Below are 10,970 nucleotides of genomic sequence, written 5' to 3'. Positions count from 1 at the left end.
ACGGAGTTCTGGTGAGTTCTGGTTGAGAAAAAGCCCTGCCTAACACACCTCTAACTTGCTGTTCTTACATACAGTAACTAAGACGGTGTCAGTTGTTTCCATAACAATGTTTTCTAGGCTTTTCCCTATGGACAGTAAAGGCTAATGCAACAGCCACTCTGATTACCAATCCACTTTCAGTTTCATAAAGTAACCTATATTCAACAAAAGCTGAAGGTTAAGCTCTGAATTGAGAAGGAATTTCCCATTTGCTGGTGAAGAACCGTTTTCCCCAGTGCACAACCTCTGTGGCCTGGATGCAGAAGTTGCTCTCTGAGGGGCTATGGACTGACAGCGCTGCCATATAGCAGGGAGTTCAGCTTGATGGGCCTTTACTCCCTCTTCTGGGATTCTAAGTTAATCCCATCCTGTCTTATGAACATACTTGAGTTTAAGCACCTTAACTCTCATGCATGAGAATCTGACAGGGCTAAAACCAGCTTGGCCATGTCACAGAATTTCAGAGGATCCACAAATAATAATAATATATGGGAAGTATTTCTCCTTCTTCACTTAAACACTGAGATGTGCTGCTATAATAAATAAAAGAAGCATGGCCAAAGGTTTTGACTCTTTTCCTGTGGTTTCCTTTGGAACAAACACAGTCTGAATCGCAGAAATGCTCATTAAGAGGGGAAGCAAGATTTCACACTACCTTGGTGAAGGTCAAGCAGTCCTTGTCTTGATCCTTGTCCTTTATTTCAAAGTCATAAAGTGCTTTGCCCTGAGGTGGAGCTGGTGGGAGGGGCTTGAGACACTGGATATAGCTTGCTGGGAAAAAGCCATGATTTCCATTCAGTTCCCCGTGATACCAATTCTCGTCTACTTTTCGTCGCAGTATAATAATGTCTCCTTTGTTAAACTTGAGGTCACCAGGTTCCTTGCCTTCATAAGCATAGAGAGCTTTTCCGTAGGGAAGTTGAGAGTTCTGCAGCAACAACAAAAGGAGGATATGATGCAATGTGATTAAATCAATTCTCATACCAGCATATACTCTTTTACATTTTTATTATTATAACTTGATTTATACACCAAGCATATTTCGGCATTATTAGTTTCAGGTTTTGTTGTCCTTTGGCAGTCATATATGGCTGATCTGCTCACTGCCAAACCCAAAGCACATGGGGTTGTATTCAACTAACTTTCACTCAGAAAAGACTTATTGAAATGAATGAACCTAACTGAATCATGACCACTAATTTCAATGGGTCTACTCTGAGTACAAGTTAGTTGACCCATGGGAAGAAAAAACTCTCACAAAAGAAGACTGACCTTTCCATCAGCAGTAGTTACTTTTCTTGGCTGCTTAGTGTTACTAAAATATTTAAACATAATGCTATTTAGTTTATAATTCTATCTTCTAGTTTTGTAACTTTTGATTTCCAAGTACACACTTTCCCCTTCCCTTCATAATATTGCTCAATAAATGATAAAATATTCATGTAAATGGCACACAAATGTTCCCAAATGTTGTTATGTCATCCTCATGTCACAGGTTAATATACACTTCTCATGTGAAATAACATATTGGCCGCCTTGCAGATTTCTGAGGGTGGGGAATCATCCTATAGAGATACAACATAGGTACCTGGACTTTGTTTAAACTAATCGTCATTGATTAAAAAGTCAACAGTTAACACTGTTTTGCTTTGGTCTGGATGATAACTTTTCAGCTTGCACCCCTTTTCAATCACAAAATTAGCCTAATGAAAAGTATCATCTTTAGCTCATTCATTTTTCTATGACTAACAGAGATACAGAATTGTTTTTTCAAACAATATGAAGGATTTCAGTTAGGACCACTACCTATATAGCCAATTCACAATCTGGAAAATGACAGCATGGATAGCTTCAGTGATCATAGAATCACAGAGTTGGAAGAGACCACAAGGGCCATCGAGTCCAACCCCCTGCCAAGCAGGAAACACCATCAGAGCACTCCTGACATATGGTTGTCAAGCCTCTGCTTAAAGACCTCCAAAGAAGGAGACTCCACCACACTCCTTGGCAGCAAATTCCACTGTCGAACAGCTCTTACTGTCAGGAAGTTCTTCCTAATGTTTAGGTGGAATCTTCTTTCTTGTAGTTTGGATCCATTGCTCCGTGTCCGCTTCTCTGGAGCAGCAGAAAACAACCTTTCTCCCTCCTCTATGTGACATCCTTTTATATATTTGAACATGGCTATCATATCACCCCTTAACCTCCTCTTCTCCAGGCTAAACATGCCCAGCTCCCTTAGCTGTTCCTCATAAGGCATCGTTTCCAGGCCTTTGACCATTTTGGTTGCCCTCCTCTGGACACGTTCCAGTTTGTCAGTGTCCTTCTTGAACTGTGGTGCCCAGAACTGTACACAGTACTCCAGGTGAGGTCTGACCAGAGCAGAATACAGTGGCACTATTACTTCCCTTGATCTAGTGATGACTAAAGAAATGCAGATACTTGTTTCAAATCCTTTTATTTTCCTCCCTAATCTGTCCCAGATTTGTTTCATCCACCAAGCATTCAAATAATGAAGACCAGATAAGCTGGCCTTGGTATTTTGGAATAGTTTATTGGTTTCAACATGAGCCTTGAAAGATTTTGATTCGATTTGTCCTGGTACAAATCATTAAAAAAAAATGTTTCATGACACAGACCACAACTGCACATCACAGTAAACCATAAACCATGGCTTACAGCCCACCTTGCTCCCGCTCCTCGCTGGGAGGAAAGAAAATATAATAACTGTCTTAGAATTAAGTTCAAACCTGGGGCTGTGGATTACTTCATTTCAAACAAGCCATGAAGTGAAGCCAGGGTTTGCTTTTGGTTTACCAATCATGGTTTTTTTTTGAGCAAACACTGGTTTTGATGTAACTCTAAGCCAGGGGTGGTGTTTATTTCCTCCACGAACTATTGGGGAGGAAAAATGTGGGTAAGATTTCCTTGTGGAAAATGGTCTATGGTTTAGTATAATGTGCAAATGAGCATCATAGCCAGGACTTGTATAAACTCAATTATTAAAGTCTGTTTCAGCACACCAAAATTCTGTGTACTGCATTCAATAATAATTTATCAATTATCCATAAAATGCATTAATCGCTTTTCTGCCTAGAAAGCGATCCAAGGCAATGTAAAATTCATTACAGATAAAATTAAAAATAACAACACTGAAGGCTTGTAACGATAAAACAAGATGCAATAATGTTCATATGGATTGTCCCTAAGAGTCAGGGGAATACTCATTAAAAAACAAGCAAAACCAAAACATAAAACACCCCCTTTTCATCCAAATCCAGCTCCACTTTTATGTTGTAGCCAGTCTCTTGATCTAATTCTTGCACTTCCTCAACAATGGAATACATCAACAAAAGGGGAACTATCCATGTGCTGGAACAGAAATACCTGCCAAGATAGTGAAAAGAGGCAAATAATCTTTGCTCATAGCTGATGTCCATTTCACATGTTACATTTTAGGTGCACATCTTAAATGTATACCTACGAATGTGTATGTATGTACATGTAATGAACAGGTGTTCGCAATCAGGCAGGTACTCTTGTCTGCATCTCAAGTGTAAACTGTGGCAAACTCTGGTATATGATGTGGAATCACAGAATCGTAGCGTTGGAAGGGACCCTAAGAGTCATCTAGTCCAACCCCCTGCAATGCAGGAATCTCAGCTAAAGCATCCATGACAGATGGCCATCCAACCTCTGCTTAAAAACCTCCAAGGAAGGAGAGTCCAATGTGTGAAAGGACCCTGAATAAAGGAAGCAGCAGAATTCCATTACTAAACTAGCACCATGGCAGTTCATGTCACCACTGACAATCTTGTTTCCTGTAGCTGCCCTAATTTATTGTTTTTTAAAAAAGGTTTTCCAGAAAACATAGCTTCACAGCAACTCCTCCACCCAAAAGGAGGGGGAGGAGGCGAGCACAAGGGGAATTGATTAGTCATATTGATTCCCCCATGCATTTCTTACATTAACAAGAAATAAAACAAGAATGCCCATCTACTATGGATTTAAGTCTGTCACAAAAATGGCAAGAGTTGGAGGGCAAGGGAGCATAGAAAAGTCACTACTCCATGTATGTCAATGTTTTCCTGCACAGTGCTGGATTCTGCAGAAGGTTTCTTTACTGTTTCAATCAATCAGTGCTGACAAGAAAGCCCGAAGCATTAATAGAGAAAGAGAAAGAGAGAAGTATTTTAGCAAGGTCCTAATGATATGCTGGAAACTCAATCATTCTGCATTTATGTTTCAGCCAAATCAAACAGTAGCACTTAAGAAACTACCTGCTGGCAAATTGACAAACAACAATCACAAGGCAATTAAATGGTAACTAGAAGCCTGCAACCAGTGAATTGGGTGGTTAGTTTAAATCAATATATGAAATTTCACTCTCCACTATCTGCTGTCCTCTGCCTCTTTGGCAGCCTAGTCCACACTGGTCAGACCTTAAAAACTTTCTGGCTTATCCATCTTCTACTCTGCAACAGTGCCCAACTCCTCTTGCTCCTTGACCTGATGTCAGCGCTACTTTCTCCTTGGCTTCTCCTTCTCCCCCAACTCCATGTCTCCATTACCTAAAGCTACTTCTTCTGCCAGCCTCCCCTTTTGTCCCAATTCCTTTGGCCCTGTTGTTTTGGCCACCATCCTAAAGCGTTCTTGCTTCTATTTTGAATTCCATATACAGCAACTTCTGCCTTTAAATGCTGGCCTGGTTTGCATGCCATGCCAAGCCAAGCCAAGCCAAATCAAACCATGGCTTAGCACAACTGCACAAGCCGGTTTTATGGTCTTCAGACAAAGAGATTGCAGCTGCTTTGCTGTACTGCACTAAGTGATGGGTTGGTCTGGTTAACTCTCTGGGCTTGCATGTCCCAGACCAACCATGAACTGTAACAATGGCTTGTTCTATGGTTGATTATGACTTGTAGTTTGCCCAGGAGAGCCAAACCACAAGTCTGTGTTTGAATACTAAGACTTAACTCAGCAAAGCACAGGAGCAGAAGACCAAAACAATCTTTGATATGGGAATCCACATGCCCACATGTTTATGCTAAGCCACAGTCTACTGCGAGGCAGGGGCATTGGCTCCTAGGGGCTGAGCCCTTTTTGGGGGGGGCAAGGGCTACAGTCCGCCCCTCCATATCCATAAAACGCAGAGGCTTCTGCTCCTCCTTCTCCTGCCGCAGAGGGGAAGGAGGATCAAAGCAGCTTCCCGACTGTGGCGGCACCAAGAGGAGCCATTGAGCCACCAGCCATTGAGCCACACGACCACCGCATTCAGCTCCGCCCCCAGCTCTTTCCAACATCCTGATATTGTGTGTGTGATGTCAGCTCCCCAATGGCCCTCACAAGCTCTGCTGCGAGATTTCGCATTGACTCCTTCTTGACTCTGTTCTAGGTCTCTTCAGCATTCATCTTTCTTTTCTTTCACTCAAGCTTCCCTCTTCCTGTTAACAGTCCATTGCATATGCTGCAGCCTTCCTTTAGTCAACCACCTTGTCTTTGGGCTCCATGCTTCTGAGCTTCTCTACATTCTGGTACCTCTTTCCAGTCCTCAACCTTCTTTTTTTAGCAACTGCATAAGCTTCCCTTCCTTTCATAGAAACTCCACTGCAAACATCTTTCTTTCCTGAGTAGTTGGAATGATCATGAACCAATCAGAACCAGAGGCTTCACTTTAATATATATAGATACTGCAGGATCTTTCCTTACAGAGATTAGAGAACAAGAGAAGGGGAAAGCTGCCAATACAGTGGTACCTTGGTTCTTGAACTTAATCCGTTCCGGGTGTCCGTTCGACTCCCGAAACCATTCAAAAACCAAGGCGCGGCTTCCAATTGGCTGCAGGAGCTTCATGCACTCAAACGGAAGCTGCGGAAGCCACGTCAGATGTTCGGCTTCCAAAAAACGTTCGCAAACTTACTTCTGGGTTTGCGGTGTTCAGGAGCCGATTTGTTCGACAACTAAGCTGCCCGGGAACTAAGGTACCACTGTAATTCTACTAGAGGAAGATTTTGTCCTATAATTACCATACTTTAAAATGAATATTTCCTGAGTACTAGAATAAAGTTATTTTGTGAGTTAGCTTCAAAGTTGAAATAGTGAAAGGATGTCAAAGGCTATCTTAGCTCCAGAAAGCAATGAAGATGATCTCTACCAAAAAAAAACCCCCAAGATCTATTGAGCACATTTCTTAATATTTCAATGCAAGTGCTTACAAAAGGTGACCTTATTGCCTTAAAAAATCAACACCCTTCAGGAATTTGAAGCAAATATTTTAAGACACAGCTCAAACAATTAAGGCCGAGACACAAAGGACCATGCAAACAGTTCTAGCCACCCAAGGGGATTCTGGGTGTGTGTGTTTGGACATTAGACAGCTCCCCACCCCACGTCACATGGCAAACCCCTTTGAAACTGAAGGGACTTTGGAAAGAAAAGAATCTATTCAAAGGGGATGCAGAGAGGTCATCAAACAAAATACTGAGCATGAACCATACTCTAGGGGCATACTTAACTTTTCTCTTTGAATTCTAGCCTTAGGAAATGTCAGCATTACAAATGTACACAGGTTCAAAGTATCTCCCTAACCCAGAACACTGGGAATTGTGGTTTCGAAAGGAAAGGAAGGAGTCCTCGCAGAACTAAGATTCCATGAGTTCTTTCCAGTAATAAAGAGGTTTAAGCCTGAGTTAGAGCATTTACAGACACATACCACTTTTTGCTTTGACAGCTTCTGTAAAGTCATTAAAAACTTACATTGGCTGGATTCTAGTTGCTAGAAAGTGCATTAGATTTTCTTTTTTAGAAAATCCAATATTAACAACCTTCACACATGACTTGAATAGTACAAAAGCAGGGCTTTTTACTGCAGCTTTGCACTTAACAAGGAATCCTATGCAGCTTGGTGAAGAAAAGATGGATCTTCCTGTCCACTTCCTGCTCATCTGTTTGGTGTCCATACTAGGTTGGAGGAAGCCAATCTGTCAGATCCATCATTTCTCACTAATCTGTTTGGCAGAAGGTGCCTCTTCTCCTCTTTTTTTGCCAGGCTACGAAAAGGTTAGTATTCTGAGTTTCCATTAGGGATGCCTCCTTCGGTATATCTGAAGGAGTGTCTCCACCCCCCCATCGTTCTGCCTGGACACTGAGGTCCAGGGTCTTCTGGCGGCTCCCCCTCACTGCAAGATGTGAGGTTACAGGGAACCGGGCAGAGGGCCTTCTCGGTGGTGGCACCTGCCCTGTGGAACGCCCTCCCATCAGATGTCTGACATCTGAAGGAAGCCCTGTTTAGGGAAGTTTTTAAAGGTTTGATGTTGTATTCTGTTTTTAATCTGTTGGGAGCTGCCCAGAGTTGCTTGGGAAATCCAGCCAGATGGGCGGGGTATAAATAATAAATTATTATTAGGAGGGTACTTCTCCTCATCATGAGAAGAGAAGACTCCCTGGAAAAGACCCTGACGTTGGGAAAGATTGAGGGTACAAGGAAAAGGGGACGACAGAGGCCGAGATGGTTGGACAGTGTTCTCAAAGCTACGAACATGAGTTTGACCAAACTGCGGGAGGCAGTGGAAGACAGGAGTGCCTGGCGTGCTCTTGTCCACGGGGTCACAAAGAGTCAGACACGACTAAACGACAACTTCTCCTCCATGGCTGGCACCTAAATGCCAGATACTAGCTTCTTAGCAGGCTAGGCCTTAAACAGGCTTATTTACAAGATTGCTATTTTAAGTGTGCAGATCTGCACCATTCAGAGCTCTGGAAAGGAAGAAGAGAATTTCAAACTACTCTAGCAGAGCCAAACCACACTTCATGGGAAAGCCAAAAATTAATCTACAGTGCTCCTAAACATCTCCACTGTTACTTTCTTACACAATTATGTTCTGGTATGCAAGATGGTTGTGGACAGTACTTGTGTTTTTTGGGACACAGGCAGTTCTTTTGCTGTTACTTTTTACGACACCCCTGGACAATAGCAGGCATTGTTTATAGTTGTGAAATGTGAGCTTTCTCACAAGTCCCTTCTTGCAAGCTGCATCCAGATCAGTCTACTATTTTTCCATCCTGTGTGGTGGGACAGAGCCACCCTCCCTGCCACCAGCATCCAATGCAGACAGGTCCATTAGGGAACCTCAGTCAGCCCGTCTTGCCATTGGTCAATTGGCAGGCAGGCTGCAATCCACTTCCCAGGCCTGTGTGGAGATGGTTCATGTGGGCCTGGAAACACCTCTCACCTCCAGCACGTCTGCCAGATCATGGGCTGGCGCTGTCCTGCAAAGGTGTCATTCTCTATGAGCTCAGAATCAAATGTTATTATCTTACAAGTTCCAGAGCTTTTATTTTATGCATTTATTTTCACCCTGCTGTCCTCAAGGAAGACCAGGGCAGCATAGTTAAACACACTGTGCTTCCCCCTCCATGATTATCCTCACAACAACTACACTGAGAAGGAGGGAACAGGTTCTGGAGCTAACATACCACAGGTTCTGTGGCCCAGAATTAAGCTCCATTGAAACAACCACCAGCGGCCAGTTTAGAAAAATGTAGACATGAGACAAAAAGGAAGGAAGGAAGGAAGGAAAAAAGACACCCACATGAGGGCCATCAGGCATTGAAACAACAAATGGCCGGTACAAGACATTAATAACAATTAAAACCCATAATGCTAATTTTGCAGCTCATTACTCGGAGAGCTTCGCACCGATTTCTCACTCTGTGCAAGACGTGTGGCAGAACTCAGAGGAGCTTCTGCGAGTGCTGATGGATGTTTCACGCAGGCAGCCAGGACAAGGATTCAGCATATGGTTTCTGTCATGCATAACAGCTTATGGGAAATCGCATCAGCTGTATCCAGAAGGGAGAGGAGCTTTCTCACTGAAAAATATATATATTAAAATAATTCCAACAGGCGGAAGTCGGGGTGGGGTGGAGAGGGAAGCAGCAGGGAAGAGAAACTTGATGAATTGGAGCATTCACGCCATGATATGTAGCCTTTCACGCCCGGAGCAATAATTTGAAGTGGTTCGACCGTAACTAAAAGGCACAATCATGTGATAACTGTTCAGTTACTTATGTGAAGAAGAAGAAACCGCGCTAGGAATTCAAAAAGATGGAAGGAACTGATAAACGCCTCCGCAGATAAAGCAGATCTAAATCGACAGATTAAGTTACACGCCCGCTTGTTCAGCAGAACAATGCGCAACTTTGTTTGGCAACTTGATGGAAAGGTCAAGAAAGAATGCGGTGTAGTGATTTGGTATAGATGTTGGCACTCTTGTGCCAGAACTTGCTTTGGTTCAGCTTCGTTAAGAGAAACATGGGAAGTCTGTGGTTTGACTAGTAGGATTCTGAGGGTTTCAGTTAAAAAGGGATCTAAATAAATACTGGAAATGCTATGTCAAATCCTATGAACTGTCAGAGCACATTTACCGTATTTTTTGCTCCATAAGGCGCACCGGACCATAGGATGTACCTAGTTTTTAGAGGGGGAAATCAAGAAAAAAAATCTTATCCCCCCCCCGCCACAAAGCGCAGCGTAGAGGCTGCGCACAGCCTGTCTACTTCTCCCAGAGCTGCTGGGACTGGATGGATCCCGCTCGCTGTCTTGGCTTCTTCTTTAGCGGCGCGCAACCTCTCCCAGCTGGAGGGGCTGCGAGTGGCTATGACACAAGCCAAGACAGCGAGCGGGATCCATCCCGCTCGCTTTCTTGGCTTGTGCCATAGCTGCGCGCAACCCCTCTGGCAGGGAGAGGCTGCGCAGGGCTAAAGAAGCCATAGCCGCGTGCAGCCTCTCCCTGCCGGAGGGACTGTGCGCGGCTATCCCTGAAGCCTTCCGAGCGCAGCGCAAGTTCCCGCTGCGCTCCTCAGGCTTCGGGTTCCTTTTGCTGAAGCCGGGAGAGCAAGACTCTCCTGGCTTCAGCGAAAGGAACCTGAAGCCTCCAGCAGCGGGAACTCGCGCTGTGTTCCGAAGGCTTCAGGCAGCTATCCCTGAAGCCTGGAGAGCGAGAGGGGTTGGTGCGCACCGACGCTTCTCGCTCTCCAGGTTTTAGCGAAAGCAACATGAAGCCTCCGGAGCGAGCACTCCCTCTGCGCTTCAGAGGCTTTGCGTTGCTATCGCTGAAGCCAAGGAGCCTGTATTCGCTCCATAGGACGCACACACATTACCCCTTGATTTTTGGAGGGGAAAAAGTGTGTCCTATAGAACGAAAAATACGGTACATAAGAGTCACTTTGGTGCTCCGGTGTCTACAATATAGAATATCTAACATGAGAAATGTTCAATGCCAAGTTTTCTTGATCCTTTTTACATCACTGTATAGCCCCAGCCCCCACCCAAACACACTCTGTACCCATTTACCTACCTGCCAACTGGAGTGATCACTTCCTGAACTTGCCAAACTTGCAATGGCATACAGAAGTCGATTTCACAGTAACATTCTTACATCACAATTCCTTGCATGTCTATTCAGAAGTAAGTCCCATTGAGTAAAATGAGGGGATTAGTGCAATGCACGTGTGTGTAGAATTGCAACCTTAGTTCTTAAAGCGCCAGAGAACATAGTTTCTTGTGTAACACAATGCACATGTTCTTTCATGCAATTTTAATTTTGGTTCCTTTCAGCGGTATCAAAGCATCTTAAAACTTTGTGCAACTTAATATCCTTTCAACATACCTATTGGTATTTATACATTCAAGGCCACTCCTGAGCCAATGTTGCATTTTTCAGGCTCAAAAGTTCTCAAATGTATGTTATTTAAAAACATGTGCTTCCTTTCTCCTTCAGTTTTGGCTACTTTTCCAACCATGAATTTACAAGGATCTCTCCCCATAGAAAATATGTAATACAAGACATCTGGTTAAACAGAGGAGTGGGCACATAGGATAAATATAACTCTCCCTGTCCCCTAGCCCACCAAACTACTTTGTTGGAGTCCAC

General features: G+C 43.7%; 1 protein-coding gene across 2 annotated transcripts in view; it reads right to left on the bottom strand.

Moving 5' to 3' along the window:
- The window catches only part of SH3RF3 (SH3 domain containing ring finger 3), a 208,301-nt gene that overhangs the window by 77,249 nt on the left and 120,082 nt on the right, over positions 1 to 10,970 (bottom strand). For both annotated transcript variants that reach the window (XM_081002987.1, XM_081002986.1), the window contains exon 2: positions 695 to 967. In XM_081002987.1, coding sequence (XP_080859113.1) covers positions 695 to 967 — 273 coding nt within the window. The remainder of the gene's footprint in view (positions 1 to 694; positions 968 to 10,970) is intronic.

Source organism: Podarcis pityusensis, assembly GCF_964106645.2.
Source record: "Podarcis pityusensis genome assembly, chromosome: 4".
Taxonomy (NCBI): Eukaryota; Metazoa; Chordata; class Lepidosauria; order Squamata; family Lacertidae; genus Podarcis; species Podarcis pityusensis.
The sequence above is the reverse complement of the archived record's forward strand: the minus strand, read 5'-3'. Positions and strand labels throughout refer to the sequence as shown.